Source organism: Bombyx mandarina, chromosome 16 (assembly GCF_030267445.1).
Source record: "Bombyx mandarina strain Sakado chromosome 16, ASM3026744v2".
Lineage (NCBI taxonomy): Eukaryota > Metazoa > Arthropoda > Insecta > Lepidoptera > Bombycidae > Bombyx > Bombyx mandarina.
In genome coordinates this window covers 4,725,434-4,745,209 of record NC_143222.1, presented here as the reverse complement: position 1 = coordinate 4,745,209, position 19,776 = coordinate 4,725,434, and the positions used below count along the sequence as shown (strand labels likewise).

The following is a 19,776-nucleotide window of genomic DNA, read 5'->3' as shown; positions in this document are numbered from 1 at the left end:
ATTACTTTTTTGCGTAGTCGATTTAACGATCTCACGGCCTGTCTCATGGTGCATAGCGGTTATCGGAATCCTTAGATTCCAGTTACATAAATGCCGCCAGTCACCTCTCGATATAAGGTCGAAATCTCAATTGAATGTGTAATCGTATAAAAGCTATTCCACCTTCCAATCTGAAACGCATAAGATTTACAAGTAAAATTACATTCTTGTAAACCATCAAACAAAAATGAATTAAGACAGGCGAATATTATAACAGTGGATATTTTAAAATGAGCGGTTTTGAAATTGCAAGTGAAAGTCAATGAATGCTAACGCTTCAAAACAAAACCGCAGAATCTCTGTTTCGTTGAGAATTCGACAAAACCTATGTTTACAAGAAATGCCACAAAATGAGGAAGTTCATTTTATTTTACTTTATTAATATTGAAAAGTGAATTACGCGGTCCACAAATACCCGATCCTGTAGACCGAATGGTTAACAGTCGACGTCGCCCTAAACACGTCATTACGGATCCTCACGATCTATTAACGGTGCTTTTAGGTACCACAAGCACCGATCACCATCCACCTCGAACCCGTCGCTTGCGACGAAGGGCTCGACGAGTGAATTAACCCATAGACACAGCCCATGAGTTTCTCGCCGGACCTTCTCAGTGAGTCGCGTTTCCGATCCGGTGGTAGATTCTGCGAAGCACTGCTCTTGCTAGAGCCAGTGTTAGCAACACTCCCGCTTTGAGCCCCGTATGGCCACCTACACGTCAAGGAGAAGCTGAAATAGCCACACAGGCTATCAGCATAGGTAGGAAAAAAATGTTTCTGACCCGGCGGTCTAGCCATTAATTACACTACGTACTAGCAAATTAAGGTAGATAGTTTAGTTTACGAGAAGGTTTTTTTTGCAATAATTGACCATAAACCTTCCATAGCAAAATTCCTTACAATAGATATAGTTAATAGACGCAAATGAACAAAGCTATATATTATACAGACTACATAAATAGCTTTACTATATAATCCAATAATACAATATCTTTACTAGAATGAAATCATTTTAAAATTGCATATAAACATCATTGTTATTAACAGACTTATTCTTTTCTTGGAGATAACCCGATGATTCATGTAATAATTTTTTTTAGCTCGGTCTATAATAGTGACACAGTTCTTAAAAAATTGAAGGTGCATTTAACGGTAATCTAATTGGTAAATACGAAATGAAATATTGATTTAAGTACAGCAGCTGTGCGCTATCTGTGTTTTGTAAATGTAATTCAAGGCCACGTTACGTTGTCACGGTCATTGAATAAAGTTTACGTTTGTCGTCAATAGATGTCGCTGCCCTGTTTTAAAACTGGCTATGAAGATGTTACCACAAATAGTACTTCAACACTCTCGAGCCAAGTAACGTTTGCCATCAGAAGGGTCTTAACTGACTCGACTGAACAGCGAATGATGAGGCCGGATATGATTCTTGTTGATTAAAATCCGCTCCCTAGCTTATCAACTATCGCAGATTTGCTAGGCGAATATCTGACGCTGTTTTGGCCAATTTTAAATTAAGTAAGTTTCATTATACGTTACGGCTGGTGGGGGTCACCGTCGAAGTTTTGATAAAAGATAGAAGACACCACGAAAGTGGGTATCGTTAACATTGATATTGAAGTGACTTTAATGTCATAAACTGATATTATTAATAGTATTAATACCAAAAAGTTGACTAATTGTTTAGTGAAGTGTGAACAAAAGTTAAACGACCACGCGACGGATTGTATTTGTGTGTGTCATTGTATTGTCGGCGGTATCAGGTTCGATTTAATCACTAATGTAAGAAATTGCATCACGCAGTTCGATGACCGGTTTGTGCAACGGAGACTTTTGATCCGGGACGTCAAACGGTTTCATCGCCGCGGAACAGAAAACTGTGTTTGTAAACGGTTCAGAGTCGCAACCGCCCACCGCTAAAGAAAATGTTACCACCTTGTAATGTCAGATTTAAGTCTCAATTAGTGGATTGTAGAACGGGTATTCCCACACTTCGAACCAGAACGAGCGATTGCTGCGCGGTAAGAATAGCCAGGCCGGTCGTCGTATCTACCGTTGAGGGTTCAATCACCCGTTAAAAACAATCATAATTTTAATGTAATGCAATTGATATAAATGCCTTGTATTTTTTCTATATTTAAGCATCTCGCTCCGGTTACTGCGGCTAAGGAACAAAAAAAACCTTTCGTTTGACAATCCAAATAATGAAGCAAGATAATTGTATAGGCAGATGTCGAAATACGAATGATTTTATATAGATAATTTTTATTTAGTATTATATACTGTTAAAACATAATTTTGGAGAAGGAGGAGGAGGAAGAATTTACGTTAGAGGAGGGAGCATTTAAAGTTATCGAAAATAACGGCAATCCAAAAATTTGGAGTTTACTTTAATAAATTCGATTATTTTCTTCTTGAGTAATCTTGCACATACTTGTGTAGGGTGATGTGGTGTCATACCTGAAATAAAAAAAAATATTTATGCATGGAAAATTAATATTGCTCTCGTGACGGTATTTGCAATAATATGTTCTTTTGTATGTCTCTGCGTTAAATACAGCATAAAGAAGTTTTATCCGTGTTGTAAAATTATCCTTCAAACTGGAAGGCATAGTAGGGAATTGGGCACAGATCAACTAGTGTGTTAAATCCAATTGTCAATTGGATACTCAGAGAACGCCACTGCCCATGCTGTGCCTTAGTCCTTTTTTATGTCACACACGGGAAGAGATAAAGTAGTGCTATTTAAAGCTACACTACACATCCGAAAAATATAATCTACCAATTAACATGTAACTTTACTTTTAATTTACTTTATAATAGATTGATCTTAATCCAATCAAAACTACTGTTATTTAATCTCGTATTTTCATATGTTTACGGACTACAGTCGTCCGCGACCAAGAAAACTGTGCAGTATTCGAAACAATAGATACGTCATTAAACCTTAAAAGTATTATAATTTTATTTTATGTCAACAACACGCGAAAAACAAAGAAAATACGAGTCTTAATCTAGATAATAATTCTGGAAACAATGTTCTTCATACTAACGTTATATTCATTCATACAAGTTTCAAATAAACACGTAAATTTCTCGTTCCAGGAACCAAAAGACGAGAGCGCGATCGCACGTCGCAAAATGGGACAAGAGCAATCTTACGTACACGCCAACGGTCCAGTGAGACGCTACAAGAACAAATACGAAGATCCTGTGCAATACAGGAACTCTATCGACTGCAGGAAAAGCGAATACGAGTGCAAGGAATACGAATACATACGACAGAGAGCGAGACGGAGCGCCGACAGTTTCAAGAGCGACCACTCCACCGAGAGCAGTGGATACCGGAGCGGATCCAGCGCCTGCGAGTGCCGATCCGAAGTCTCATCGAAAAGCGGATACTACGGCACCTCTCTGTACAAAAACGATCACTACAAAGACGCGAACAAAGACATTTACAAACCAGTGAAGCTACCAAAGGAGAAACGCTACAGGAATCAACTTATCCAACTGCAGAAGGACGAATTGAAAAGTGCCCGACTAATGAGTTATCTGGACGAAAGCGATAAAGGACAGTTTAAAACTGGGTCATCGAAAAAGTCCGGCATAAGGAATTATACTCCAAAGATTCTCTCGGAAGAGGAACAAAAGGGCAAATTGGATTGGAGTTAGAGTAGATAGTTTGTAGTTGTATATAGTAGCTTAGTAGTAGATGTATAGTGGTAGATATGGAGGCGGCAGGAGCTTTGGCGAGCTTGGCACCGTCGCCAATTACCGTGTTGGGTCTGATACCACTCCTGGCATTAGGGATCACGTACTTCAGATACCAACAATACGACCCGGAATCCTACGTTACGGACATCAATGCTGTAAGTGTATCTCTCGTTTATTATTTATTTGATTAGCATCGCTTGCTTCACATTAGATTGTGAATATGATTAAAGATTTACAACATTCAACATTCAAATGCGCTAAGGTTAATGTTACAGTAATTTATTCTAGGACTCGATTTAACGAAACATAAAAATTTTCGTAATTTACACAATCGTAAGCATTTTAATTACAATTTGCATTTTTCAGATTGCTTTTTTTATAGCTTCCTCGAGGCAATTGTGTAAATTAAGTGCCAAATTAATGTGACTCTACTATTAACAGAATGTTCAAGTATTACATACGTACATACATACAAGCAAATCTTCAATGATTTTAGTTCCTAGCTTATCACCCCTGTTTAAGCGAAAATATAATAAAAAACTTTTGTGAGAACAAATAATAAAAAGAAAAATTATTTTCATTGATATTTAAAACAATGTTATAAATATATGAATATTAATACGTGAAGCAAAAACTTTGTATCCCTGTTTACGAAAATTGCGCGGACGGAGGAGTATGAAATTTTCCACACTTATAGAGAATATAGAGAAGAAGTGCACAATGCTAATATTTTTTTTAAATAATGCATGAAAGATACATTAAATCAATAAAGAAAACATTCACACACTACATACCATGTATTTGACGCACACACGCATGCATACTATTTATTGTCAAATTTTTGTTCTTGGCGTCTGTTGTCAAATTGAGAATAAATTAAATACTGTTTGCCTTTGTTTAATATTTTTTATAGTGTAGTCTTGGCGAAATTTGTGATTACAGGAGTATAAAATACAATCATGATAGTGTACAAATTTACAATTCCAATTAATTATAGTCGAATTTCGACTACCGCGGGACCTCTAGTAAATGTGAAAACACGCGTAATTCCGAGAAACTAACATCGGTTCATTTCACACTGAACTGTATAATCTGCGAACTGATATTATTATATTTCTATTGAAAAATATTCTACTTGCCACACAATAACAGACATAAATTACATTTTTGAAAAATAAAATTGTAAGATTTTTATGTAAGACTTATATAATTTACCCTCTATATCTTTCTAAATAAAAATTAAGAAAAAAATAGATTCACTACTCCCAGAGTATAAATAACTACATAATACTTGAATTAATAAAATATTTATGTCTGTATGTATCATCGAGAATATAAGGTAGTTGAATCAGTTTGAATAAGTCCGATTTTGTCATTTTTCAGGTGATGCCGATTTATGACTTCGTGGTAGTGGGGGGAGGTTCAGCCGGCGCAGTGGTTGCGTCGCGCCTTTCCGAGATCGGCAACTGGACCGTCCTCCTCCTCGAGGCGGGATACGACGAGAACGAGATCTCCGACATCCCCGCACTGGCGGGCTACACGCAACTCTCCGAAATGGACTGGAAGTTCCAAACGACACCTTCGAACAATCGTTCGTATTGTTTAGCCATGAACGGTGATAGATGTAATTGGCCGAGAGGTAAAGTTCTAGGTGGCAGCAGCGTACTCAACGCCATGGTATACGTTAGAGGAAACCGTAACGATTACGACTTGTGGGAGGCACTCGGTAATCCTGGATGGTCGTACGATTCCGTGCTGCCTTATTTCCTAAAATCAGAAGACAATCGGAACCCCTACTTAGTGAACACGCCGTATCACGCGGCCGGTGGATACCTGACCGTTCAAGAAGCACCATGGCGTACTCCATTATCAGTTGCGTTCTTAAAAGCCGGCATGGAACTGGGTTACGAGAACCGAGACATAAATGGAGCGAAACAGACTGGGTTTATGTTGACGCAAGCGACTATGAGGCGCGGGAGTCGATGCAGCACAGCCAAAGCGTTTCTAAGACCCGTGCGACATAGGGACAACCTTCACGTTGCGCTCGGAGCACAAGTCACCAGAATACTTATTAATCCAGTCAAAAAACAAGCATATGGGGTGGAGTTCATTCGCAACGGCGTCAAACAGAAAGTCAGGATCAAAAGAGAGGTAATAATGTCGGCCGGAGCATTGGCAACACCTCACCTAATGATGCTTAGCGGGGTTGGACCAGCGGAACACCTCAGGGAACACGGCATTCCTTTGATAGCGAATTTGAAAGTCGGCCACAACTTACAAGACCATGTCGGTTTGGGTGGATTGACCTTCGTAGTCAACAAGCCCGTCACGTTCAAGAAGGACCGATTCCAGACATTTGCTGTGGCCATGAACTACATTTTATCTGAAAAGGGACCAATGACGACCCAAGGCGTTGAAGGATTGGCTTTCGTCAATACAAAATACGCTCCGCCATCAGGAGCTTGGCCCGATATTCAGTTCCATTTCGCTCCTAGTTCAGTGAACTCTGATGGCGGAGAACAGATCCGAAAAATCTTGAATTTGCGAGATCGAGTTTATAATACCGTGTACAAGCCCATTGAAAATACCGAAACCTGGACCATTCTTCCGTTACTTCTGCGCCCGAAAAGCTCCGGCTGGGTTAAATTGAGGAGTCGCAACCCTTTCCAGCCCCCCTCGATTGAGCCTAACTATTTCGCGTACAAGGAGGATATCAAAGTACTGACGGAAGGCATAAAGATCGCTATGGCGATTTCGAATACCACTTCTTTCCAAAGGTACGGATCAAGGCCCCACAACATTCCCCTGCCCGGTTGCCAACACCACGTGCTCTTTAGTGACGAATACTGGGAGTGCAGTTTGAAGCATTTCACTTTTACGATTTACCACCCCACCGGGACCTGCAAGATGGGACCGAAACATGATCAAGAAGCTGTTGTAGACCCAAGGCTGCGAGTGCACGGTGTTGCCAACCTGCGGGTCGTGGACGCGAGTGTCATGCCGACCATTATAAGTGGCAACCCCAACGCTCCTGTCATCATGATAGCTGAGAAAGCATCGGACATGATCAAGGAGGACTGGCTTGTATTATGACAGTGCTAAGTGTTAAAGACTAAGAAAATTCAAAATACTCATAAGTGTAATTACATGTTAGTTATTTAATTTCTGTAATTATTAGTCACTTTGTAAATAATGTAAAAGTTTAAAAGTATCCTTAATTTTTTTATTGTAATGTATCAAAGTCTTTAATTAATTAAATAATGAATAAATTTCTTGCTGTTTGATTGACGCATTAATATCTGAAGTTTGTGAAATGAGTTCAAAAAGAGAACGAGTAGATTCCTACGTTTCTTTTTTTTAATTTGGCTTCATGCAATTATGCCTTCTGGCAGACAAAGAGTGGGTTGAGAAAATTTCCGTTCTTTTATAGCAATACTAGCTGACCCGGCAAACATTGTTTTGCCATATATAAGATTTCTAGGGAATTTCTAGTGTAGAAAAAAAAACTAAGTTATTGTAAGTGTGTAAGGATGTGGTAAATGAGTGAAAGAGGTATGTAGTGCTGTGAACGATGAGGGAATATATAATAAAAATAACAAAACCTCATTCAATCACATAATACCTCATTATAACAAAAAAAAAGTCCAAATAAAAAAAATATGTTAGGGGTGGACAACCCTAATCACTTAGGGGTATGAAAAATAGATAGTAGCCGATTCTCAGGCTTACTGAATATGCATAAAAAATTTCATAAGAATCGGTCAAGCGGTTTCGGAGGAGTATGGGAACGAACATTGTGACACGAGAATTTTTTATTAGATAAGACGAAGGAAGACGTCCTAATTCAGGCGACGTCTATTTACGATATCTATGGGGTAAATGCTTAACATCAGATGGATCATGAGGTCTGTTTCCTACGTCTATATTGTCAATTAAAAAATAATCAAACTCTCATTATCTTTGTACATATGGTTATAAACATCATTGTATTTTTTATCTCCATATAGCATGAGTTTGTACTAAAATGCTAATAAAAAAGTCTAGAAAATAAAAGTATACAAGCCTTTCACCTACCTAGCTTATGTAACTTTTATCAATATTATATTGCCATCTATCTTTGAGTAGCACGTACGACCTACTAGCGCCATCTCATGACTAAATAAAACTCTATTTCTGTTTAAAGTTTGACATTACAATAATCATTTTCAAGTGTGACAATAGATGGCTCTGTCTTAAATTAATTCTGATATCGGATGAACGTTTTAAAATTAAATCAGTTATTAGATGACTTTCAAATTAATTTAAGCAGTTTTTTTTTATTTGTGTCGTATAATTTTTTATATTAGGTAAAGCGATAATCTCCCATACGTTATATTCCTTAAGCATACGTGACACGCACGGCATAAACACTTTAGGCACTTTTACACTTGTAACTTTTAAATTAAAAAAGACATGTGACTAAAATTAGTCCACAAAACTAGCACCCTTTTTTCATTTACGAGCCCTTGATTACTGTTCACTTTTATCACTAAACACTATCACTAAAATATTTAAGATGTACTAAAACGCAATTAACAACAAAGATCATGAATTTTGCGGTCCGATATGAGTAATTAAATTACCGTTACCAATAAACTCTTGTCTTTTTTTTTATTTATTACCTATGCTATAAACTACCAGTTTCGAAGGGTTATGCCAGCTTAATCGAACAGGTAGGTGAGCTCACGGGCCAAACCTGAGAGAATTTGCTAACATTAGCCGTAGCAAGATCAAGTGCTTCACCGGATCGCTTGGTAGGCAGCGGCTTGGTTCTACCCCTGGCATTGCTGAAGTCTGTGGACGACGGTAACCACTCACCATCAGGTGGGCCGTATGCTCGTCTGTCTATACGGGCAATAAAAAAATAAAAAATCTACCACCGGATCGGAAGCGCGACCCACTGAGAAAATCCTGCAAAAAACTCAGCGGGCCGTGTCTGAGGGTTAATCCTCGCCGAACCTTCGTAGCAAGCGACGAGTTCGACGAGAACGGTGACCGGTGCTTATGGTACCTAAAAGCACCGATAGTTGATCTGGACGATCCGAAATCATGTAAATCTTGTCGATTTGCTGTAAATAAATAAATTTTGCTCTACGTAGTACAGACTTTACGTAACAGATGGCGCTGGTATCATCAGCCAGTTCCATCAAGTTAAAGGAAACATTTTCTCTTTTAACGCCCTAGAGATGAACGCAGTCGTCTCATGTAGTGGGCATGGCTTTAATTTTTGGGCCGGGGTCCGAATATCCTCACGAGATCCCTGTGCGGGGTTTATGGGAGATCATCTTTTATTTTATTACTTTGATGGGTGGACGAGTTCACAGCCCACCCGGTTTTAAGTGGTTCCTGGAGCCCGTAACCACTTAACACAGACATCTACAACGTAAATGTGCCACCCACCTTGAGATATAAGTTCTAGGTCTCAAGTATAGTTACAACGGCTACCCCACCCTTCACACGGAAACGCATTAATGCTTCACGGCAGCAATAAGCAGGGTGGTGGTACCTACCCGCGCGGAATCACAAGAGGTCCTACCACCAGTAATTATGCAAATTATAATTTTGCGGGTTTTATTTTTATTACACGATGTTATTCCTTCACCGTGGATGTCAAATGTGAACTATTGTTGAGTACGTATTTCATTAGAAAAATTGGTACCCGCCTGGGATTCGAACACCGGTGCATCGCTCAACACGAATGCACCGGACGTCTTATCCTTCAGACCACGTCGACTTAAATTCATAACTGTCTATCATGTAGAGAGATGATACAAAGCTCACGCATCTAGACCCAGAGGCTCCAATCATTCCGTGAATATCATGTGTTTAATCAAATACTTGCGAACATCAAATACATTACAGTATTTTCAGCGACTAAGTCTTAATAAAAGAAATATACATTTTTATTAAATTTATGAGAAGCCCATTATAATTTGTCAGATTCATAACGCGATGTTATAAAGCGACTAGAGGCGGCGCCACAATGTTTGATTGATGTCCTAATAAAACGATTGAATTAAACATAATAATATGATTACTAAATCAAACGAGTCGTTCAACAAGTATCAAGTGTGCAACAGACAGGTTTTTATCAGATACAGTAGCACGAATCTAGGTAAATTAAGTCATTATACAACATCGAGTGTAATAAATTATTTTACGTTCATTAAGTCGTATTAAAGTCGCCGTGGCCTAAAGGATAAGACGTCCGGTTCATTCGTATCTAGCGATGCAACGGTGTTCGAATCCCGCCGGCGGGTACCAATTTTTCCAATGAAATACGTACTTAACTAATGTTCACGATTGACTTCCACGGTGAAGGAATAACATCGTGTAATAAAAATCAAACCCGCAAAATTATAATTTGCGTAATTACTGGTGGTAGGACCTCTTGTGAGTCCGCACGGGTTGGTACCACCGCCCCGCCTATTTCTGCCGTGAAGCAGTAATGCGTTTCGGCTTGAAGGGTGGGGCAGCCGTTGTAACTATACTGAGACCTTAGAACTTATATCTCAAGGTGGGTGGTGAATTTACGTTGTAGATGTCTATGGGCTCCAGTAACCACTTAACACCAGGTGGGCTGTGAGCTCGTCCAACCATCTAAGCAATAAAAAATAAAAAAGCTAAACTAATTTATTATTTGAAACGATAAGTCAGTTATGAATCGAAATTATTTTGCCTAGACATTGTAACTAACTTGGTTATTGATGATCTCGTTGTCTATTTAGCAAGAATGCTTGTTATTAATTACGTAACATGTTACAAAAAAAAAAAAAATTGTGACGCTCATTGGTTAGTTGGAATTTTTGTCGTGAAAGCATATCTAATCGTTAATATAGACACTGTACAAATATCAAGCCAATTATTAACCATAACCTGCTTAAATAATCGTGCCACATGGCGTCGCATCGGTATCACAGGATTCGACTGATGCATGCCCACGACCATTCTCTCAAGATTGTACGACTAGGAAGTAGAAGAACTTCAATAAATAAACAAAGAATCCTATCCTATGGGAACCTAAGACTGAAACTGAATTGACATACGTAGAAATCTTAATATATATAAATTACGTATTACGTTGTTTGTCCGCGATGGACACCTAAACTACTGAAACGATTTTAACTTCTTTTCTTTTTAAATATGTGTTCTGTTCTAGCTTAGGCCATAGGATGATTTTTATTTCGATTAATGGTCGCAATATTTATTAATTAACAATAAAATTATTTCTTATGTTGATTATTGTTATTATTTGTAAGTTTCATAAGTCTAAAGCAGATGGCGCCTTAAATCAGTTTTTATAGACAATCTGTAACACTGTCTGACATTAATATCTCATAGATGGCGTTGTGTTAAAAATACCAACGTTTCACATAAGCTACAATTTAGTGTCATAACGGGTTGCTGAGGCTAAAGTTTATGTGAAATTTATTTCGTAGTAAACGCAATACAGTGAAAACCAATTGTTTTTAATTTGTTAATTTTTGATATTAGCATAGCCGGCCACGTGTTATTAGAAACAGAAACCTTAGCCACAGCAACGTGTGGCCGCATCTGCTAGTAAATCTTCTTCTGAGTCGGTCTCTTCATTACTGAAGGTCGTGTCTAATCTAAAATGTGGACCACTCGATGCACAATGTTTCCCCACGTCTCCCTGTCCTCGGCGGTCTTTATAGCCTCGGTTATTTGCAGGTCGGTGAGCGTCTTAACCAGATCAGACCAGCGGGTAGGTGAGCGTCCGCGTGATCTTCTGCCGTCAACCTGACCAACTACCATCAGCTTCTCCAAGTTATCGGGGTCTCTACAAGCGATGTGGCCGAAGTACGCGAGAATACGTTGGAAGCAGATAGCGGACAGCCTTGTTGCAATAAAAATAAATACATAATATTAAATTATATAATATTAAATTAAACATTCAAACAAAGAGCAGTGTGCTTAGTGTGAGTTTTTTAACGTTCCCGATAGCGTAAAAGTTAATTAAAATTTGTATGGAGTTGAAAAGTTTGCCTACGTTTGCCGCTAGGGGCGCTGTTCCAACTGCATACATATGTTTATCATACGGATTTATTCCGTTTGAGAATCGAACCTAGAACCATCGGCCCAGGGACGCTAACTAGGTACTGTGCGACCGACTCAGTCTCCGTATTAACACGCTGACTGACGTGTAGGTCACCGGTGCCCTACGTGGCGTACTGGAGTAACTATGTAGATTTCTGTTACTAAGCGCTTGGATTGCCTTCTTTGTTTGCTAATGTATGTTTTACTATTTTAGGTCTCTTAGAAATAGATTCATTCCCAGTATCTACGGATCTCACCAATGCGGTGGACCGACCAAATTGAAACTGCAGTGGGAGGTCCCTTAAATGAATGCAGTAGAATGGCCTCGAGCAGGGAGAGATGGCGGGACATCGTGAGACGCATCATGTCTGCCCCTTCCAACACTACATGACGATAACGACCACTCTGTCAAGAGAGACACGATTGAGAAGAATCTACGGATGCGGCTTTCCCAGAGTCTACTATTCCGGCGCCTTAGTAAGAAGATCGTGGATAGAAGAAAGAAATCGACATAATTACTCCAGTGCACCACGCAGGGTACTGGTGACCTACATACGTGGCAGTCAACGTGTTAAGGAGATATCACTTCCAGTTTCATTGTCCTGCCTTGAAACGCGAGATAAAGCTGTGGCCGCATAACACGCCACAGCGAACGTGTATAATAAACGCAAATTTACCTAATTTTTAATTTAATTGTGTTACTCTGTCATTGCGGTAGTCATTTTCGAGAACAAGTTTGACACGTTTTCGGGTAACACGATACTTGCTACACGATACCACGACAAATATCAAACTTTTCAGCACATAATATTTTGGATTTGATTATTTAACCCGTCTCCACGAGCGAATTGCGAGGGTACTCCAAAGACCCACATGGTCGCGGTCACGTATACAACCGAATGTGTAAACGTGCTACGCAGTAACGAAGTTGCTTGGAATGTGATTGTTGGGTAAGTTCAGAATGTGACATAAGAATATGACTGGATACTAAACACTTTTCAAGATTTACCAGAGCCGCAAGAATAATTACTGATGGTAGGCGGTATTACTAAACACTTTTCAAGATTTACCAGAGCCGCACGAATAATTACTGATGGTAGGCGGTATTACTAAACACTTTTCAAGATTTACCAGAGCCGCACGAATAATTACTGATGGTAGGCGGTATTTTATGCGCGCACGGATAACAAACAATAGGCAATAGAGTACGCGTTTCAATTTGAAGAGTTGGAACAATGGTTTTACCATAGTATATTCGAAACCAATCTGTTGGGTTTTTATACCGCGGCAAGACTGGACGCGAATTGATTCGGGCTTTCGTGATTTGGCATATGTCAGTTATCTGAGTGATAAGCTAATAATCTATTAAGAAAATATATCACGGCGTCGCGCGAATGCGTCATGTGTTCGACAGGCCCTTTGTGCTGGTTTTCGGAGCCCTAGGCTAACACGAGGGGGCTGGATTCGGATTGAGGACCATATAATACTTAAACCACACGTCTCAAATGACAGACTGCATTCACATTGTGTTCGTCTACCGGCGATCCATTTAGACCAGATAGAGTACCTTTGTTCGTTCGTCCATATACACAATCAAAACGAAATGAAACTTAAATCAGATTAATAAATGACTTATTTATTACATATCGAAATTAATTAATAAAACTTTAATAATATTTCTAATGGCAATGCCAAAAATAATCATAGTGAATAATGTGTCAGAGTATCTGAAATCTATTTATTTAAACGTATATAAGTATTTATATCCGTCTCTGGTTCCCAGGGAACAGGGAATCCTAGGTCGGGCTTAAATGGCCGTGTGGGATTGATCCGCGATTATATTTTTTTATATTTATTAAATGAAAGCTTTCTTGATAAATTATGTAATATCAATGGGCCACGCTCGCAACTAATAACCATGCCGTAAGTATTTCGTATTTACGACCAATACACCAATTTAAAAATACAAAAGTAAACACAGTGCGACATGACGTATAGTAATACACTTGAATGACTTAATCTTGGTTACGTAGACCTTACGTGTGTTGTCATGTTTCCGCTATAATTCTTGTAACTGTTAAGGATTTTATTCGCTTTATATCTACTAAGTCAGCTTAGAATATGCATTCTCATGATATTCTTGGGAAACAGACGAGGTATTGTCGCGAACGTTGCCTTTTATTAAATTTTGTTGTTTAACTATATCCATAGCTTGTTGGGTTAGAAGGAAGGGTGAACTTTTTTCCACATGTCGGGGTTGTCTTTTTTTTTGTCTGAACCAACTAAATTCCCCCTGTCGTTCAGCAACCGGTGTCCGAGCGTCGAATGAGGAGCCTATTTTTTAAATAATCACAGCTATTATTATGTATTCTAGATTGTAATAATGAGCTTTTTTTTTTTTTTTTTTTCCACAGAAGAAAATCGCCGGATCCCCACCCGCGCGGCAGGTGGGGTATGTGGGAGTTGAACCTCACTAAAAACTCCTGCCGCTCACAACCGGCGCCCTACCTCGGACCGGGCCGGAGCCCAGTCGGGGCTATTGAAACGGCGGGACAGGGTTGACGCAGAGCACATTACATCCATCCCACCGTCCCACGGACGCCGGACCGGTGGCCGCCAGCGACACGACCACCGGTTCCCTCGTTCAGCGGGCCGAGAGCCCGCTTTGATGGCGCCGCGTTACACCTTCCCCCAGAGCGGTCGGGGGAACGCGGTCTACCATCACCCGGCTTCCTATTGCGGGTGAGCGTGCAGAGCACGCCACCCCACGTCTGGGTCCCTCCCCGCACAAAACGGGTGGGACCCCTAGCTCTTAGGGGGCCAGGTCACGGATACGACCCCGGTCCCGACCCCCTGCTCGGCGGCGGCGGGTTTCTGCGTAGTGAGGAGAGCTTTCCCTCACTCGCCCCGCCGCCTCCTTCTGCGAGATGGTGCACTCGCAGAAGTCGAGCATAGCCTTCCATGACTCATCGCTGCCAAGCATCGACGCCACGACGCCAGGCAGCGACAAGTCAGGTCCTATCTTTGCGACCAGGACACGGCGCTGCACCTCCCAAGCGGGGCAGAGAGCGAGCGTATGCTCCGCCGTGTCCAGGTCGTGTCCACAATGGTGACACCTCGTCGTCGGCTCAGCCCCTATCCGGCGCAGGTACTTCCCGAAGCATCCGTGCCCGGTCAGCACCTGCACCAGACGAAAGGTGAGACGTCCCTCGCCACGATTCACCCAGTCATCAAAGACCGGGCAAACCGCCTCGACGGTCCGTAGCCCCCACGTGGGGTTGGCCAATCGCCTCGACCACGACTCGAGCACGGACCGCCGAGAATGGGCCTTCCGCGCCCGCAGTAATAATGAGCTAACTAGATTTTATCGAATATAAGCGAGCGGTATTTAAAAACTTTCAGAAATTAAAACTATTACTTACAGTAAAATATACCAGATACACAGGATCCATTTATTAACCGCCATATTTAAGAAAAAAGCCGTTTGTGATAAACAACATTGTTACGGAGAATTATTTGTTGAGAAATACAGATTATTAAATAACAATCTGAAAATAGAATACAAAGATGCCCAGCATGAGCTTGTGGTGGTACGAATGAGATCTAAATTTTTTTAGCTCTCATAGGGACAGGCCAGACAGAAGGCGCTGGAGCTGTACGGGTTTAATGTTGTTTTGAATAAAAAACGAAGTGATACCAACTTAACCGCATACATATAAACAGCAACCAAGATAATTAGTGCCCCATCAAATTTCGGCAATATCGACAATAAATAAAATAATAGGTAAGCCGACTCGATCATTAACCGAACGTAGAGAGATAAAGATCGAAATTATTCACGAACAATGCAAGAGAATCGAAACGTAATAGTTTGTACACACAAACAATAAACGCAGTTTCTGTGAAAGTCGCTTTGCAACGGATTACGTGGTTCGTCCCATTATGAACTTTCCGTTTCTTCCAGAAACATCTATGTCTGTCTCCATACTGTTTTTATTTATAAGGTATACCTAATGATCCAAATTTTGTTTTTGTTTATAAGGTATACCTAACGAAATTCAAAATCAAAAGCAAAAATGAAACAGCATACCTATCCAGTTGTTCCATATGTGATTCTCGTCCTAATCTTGAAGTCCTTTCATTAGTAATCAATGTGTAATTAGTAATTAATGTACCTACTTCACATTCACAATTTTTTCACATTAAAAAAACAATATTTTTATTTTTTTTGCTTAGATGGGTGGACGAGCTCACAGCCCACCTGGTGTTAAGTGGTTACTGGAGCCCATAGACACCTACAACGTAAATGTGCCACCCACCTTGAGATATAAGTTCTAAGGTCTCAGTATAGTTACAACGGCTACCCCACCCTTCAAACCGAAACGCATTACTGCTTCACGGCAGAAATAGGCGGGGTGGTGGTACCTACCCGTGCGGACTCACAAGAGGTCCTACCACCAGTAAACAAAAAACAAATTCCGAAAAACGCACTCACCATACGGAGGCACGCCAGTCTCGAGCCCGCAATCCTTGCGAAACATCGTCCTCTCACGTATCCAATTATCTGTCGGTACTTCCCAAGACTTTCCACTCAATCCAATGATCGTTTCCTATCGATATCTAAACGCGTTCGGTATCGATAAACAGACTTACGTTGTCAATTGTAGAAAGGTGACAGATTTCACGTTCAACGAAATACGTGTTACTTTATGCTTAATAAACAAAACTAGAGGTCTCGCAGTAGTCGAAATTCTACTATAATTAGTTGGAATTGTAAGTTTGTACACTATTATGATTGTATTTTATTCTTCTATAATCACAAATTTCGCTAAGACTACACTATAAAAAATATTAAGAAAGACAAACCATATTCTATTCTCAATTTGACAACAGACGTCAAGAACAAAAGTTTGACAATAAATAGTATGCATGCGTGTGTGCGTCAAATACATGGTATGTAGTGGGTGTAATGTTTTCTTTATTGATTTAATGTATCTTTTATGCATTATTTTAAAAAAATATTAGCATTGTGCACTTCTTCTCTATATTCTCTATAAGTGTGGAAATTTTCATACTCCTCCGTTCGCGCAATTTTCGTAAAAAGGGATACAGTTTTTGCTTCACGTATTAATATATAGATGATTTCTAGTCTTGTTAATCTATTAATGACATTTCATCAAAGCAGTTATACTGGTAACGGCAGTCCAATCCTACAAAACTGAATAAAAGAGAACCAGTCTTCTTTTTTTTTTTTTTTTTGCCCTCTTCCTTATCCCACTATCCCACTATATGGGGTCGGTGCGGCATTTCACGTTTTTTCATTCAGGCCTATCATATATCCTCCCTACACAGTGTAGGCTACACTGATATCCTTCTTTCATATCATAAGCATATCCCCATTGACACAGTTTATCCAAGTCTATTTAGATTAATTTAAGCAATAAATAATAAGGTTCCTGGTGCAAGTACTTGTATCATATGTGTTTCAGGGGCCTTTAACAAAACGCAGAAGGTCCTACCTCATTTTGCTGAATTCTGCCTTCAATATTTTCTTTTGGTCACTTGGCGAATATTCTAATTTTATACTAAGCTTTTAAAACAAAACCTCTGAATAAAACTCATTCGGGAAATAGGAAAATATTTCAGTTGATGCGAATTAAAAAACTGACTCTGCCTCAAGTTTACGTCAGTACGTCAGTCAGACGCTATTAAGCAAAAACAGCATTTCTTTTATTCAATTAAATTAATAGCAGATTAGAATATTATCATGTAAAACATTGACCTGGGTACCCTACTTACGAAATTCTGAATAATTATTGTATTTGGCGTATAAAGAAAACGGTTAATTATGTAATAGCGTTTATTCTTTTAAATACTTCCAGTTTTCCTTTCGTAATTCAAAAGGAACACATATATGCGGATACTCATACGTTTCAACATAGCGAGTCGCGCCTAGTCGACGCGGTCATTTCACAACACCCGTTACGTGATACGTAAAAGTAATTAGTAATTTTGTCATTGGAGCCGTGTCATGGGTCACGTCTTAGAACATCTTTGAGCTTAGAATGAAAAAAATTATATGCGTAAAATTTCGGAAATTTCATAAATGTCTGATTAAATCGATTTGCCTAGTTTAGTGTAGGAATAACGTTTGGCATTGCATTAAATAATATTTATGCATTTATTCTGTTGTAATATAGAATTATCGGCGGTGAACCGTATTAAGACGCTCAGATCTTCTTTTTATGCGTTTTGCTTCGAAGGACGGGAGAACGAAAACCATCTTATCGTGGCTGCCGCTAATTACTTATCCGACCGCGGCGGGGCAACGCAAAGCCGCATTCGTAGCATGTCTTGTCGGATCCCGCGGATTCACTCTCGGTGCTTTTAGAGCCCTCAAAAGCACCGGTCACCGTCTTCGTCGACTACGAAAAACAATTCAACAAGCGGACTAACCCATATACACAGCCCACTGAGTTTCTCTCTGGAGATCTGGTGGTAGATTCTGCGAAGCACTGCTCTTACTAGGGGTAGTGTTAGCAAATTATCTCAGGTTGAGCCCGTGAGCTCACCATCCGGGCGTTCTGGAATAGCCTCTTAGCCTATCAGCGAATAGGTAGGAAAAAAAAAAAAAAAAAAAGGGACAATCGTTATTCTATAGAACTGAGACTTAGACTTCATGTAACAAGGTGGATGGTGTAAAAATATCTCTATGTCCAATACATAGTATCACGAGTTTACAGCATAACGATTGTTCACGTCTAACTCACGTTTCAAAGCCATTAAATTAATTCAAAACCGCAATGAACTTACAATTTTATTGACGATTTATTCAACTTGAACGCTTTACATTCACTGAAAGATCGCATACAAATAATGACGCAACCCAAAACGCAATATCGATATATCGGTTCGCATACGCCTCCGAGAGCCTCATCGAATCAGTGCTAAATGACCCACAACTCTACATAAGGCACCTCGTAACATACATTACGAATTTTGCTGTAATCCCGAGAGGTAGCGGGGCGTTGATCGAGACAGTGCAAGCACAACAGTTTACCACGCAGAGCCGCGTCGTGCAGGTGTCGCGAGCCTTCGGGGCCCCTTCGAAGTTTAAAACGTCAGTTTCAAAATATTAAAAGACGCTTCCTCAAAAAATTACGTCATCACTTAATCTATTATCGATAACACGGAATCGATTTTAAAATAAAAATGTTCGAATAAATTTTAATAAACTTATCAATTACATATTTAATATCTTAGTTCCAAAATGAATTGTTCAGTGTTATTATTAACAATGTTCTCGTGTTTATTATTGCATCGATTATATCGTTCCCTGTAACGCTGTGCAAGACTTACCTAACTGAATGCAATCGACGACGATCTATCCAGTTCTCTTAACTTATATAACTTACACACTTATTTTCATTGCAATTTTATATTTTTCTAGTTTTGCTTTAAATCGTGTGTACTTCAATTAAATATAACAAGTATTGTAGTAAAAACGCCCAACAACAGAAAAACAGTCGTCTAAAGGCATTTAATAATAAGTGCTAAGTTAGTAGTTAGTGAAAATGGAAAATACTACCGTGACCTGTCACAACATAATTAAGTGTGACCTATTACGTCTTGGCACGCCGTAGAATCGATGCACCGCCCGCAAAGTGATTAGTTGAAGTTGCGCAACACTATCGTTCCTGTTTTAGTCGATTGTGATCGAGTGAAATGGACATTTGGTATCGATTTATCCCAATTTCTATTTGAATGCAAATTCGGTTGCGCAATGACGACTAATGTACATGATTTTGGATAATTTACTAAATCGCGTTTACCGTTAGTCCGCATTACGTCATTATAAAGTAAACACAGTAATTTCCTAAAATTACTAAATCTGTATAATGATATAAAACGTTGTTTGTATCT

General features: G+C 39.6%; 4 protein-coding genes across 4 annotated transcripts in view; 3 read left to right on the top strand and 1 right to left on the bottom strand.

Moving 5' to 3' along the window:
• Flo2 (flotillin-2) overlaps positions 1-19,776 on the bottom strand; it is a 419,882-nt gene that overhangs the window by 202,482 nt on the left and 197,624 nt on the right. The window lies entirely within an intron of this gene.
• Positions 3,184-3,714, top strand: LOC114252891 (uncharacterized). Its single transcript, XM_089733972.1, has one exon. The coding sequence runs from the start codon at positions 3,184-3,186 to the stop codon at positions 3,712-3,714; it is 531 nt and encodes a 176-aa protein (XP_089590098.1).
• On the top strand, positions 3,771-7,027 carry LOC114252888 (glucose dehydrogenase [FAD, quinone]). Its single transcript, XM_089733966.1, has 2 exons — positions 3,771-3,911; positions 5,140-7,027. The coding sequence occupies exons 1-2, from the start codon at positions 3,771-3,773 to the stop codon at positions 6,847-6,849; spliced, it is 1,851 nt and encodes a 616-aa protein (XP_089590092.1). The 3' UTR covers positions 6,850-7,027.
• LOC114252887 (glucose dehydrogenase [FAD, quinone]) overlaps positions 18,056-19,776 on the top strand; it is a 30,672-nt gene continuing 28,951 nt past the window's right edge. The window contains exon 1 of the mRNA XM_028187566.2: positions 18,056-18,973. The gene's annotated coding sequence lies outside the window, so the exon portion shown is untranslated. The remainder of the gene's footprint in view (positions 18,974-19,776) is intronic.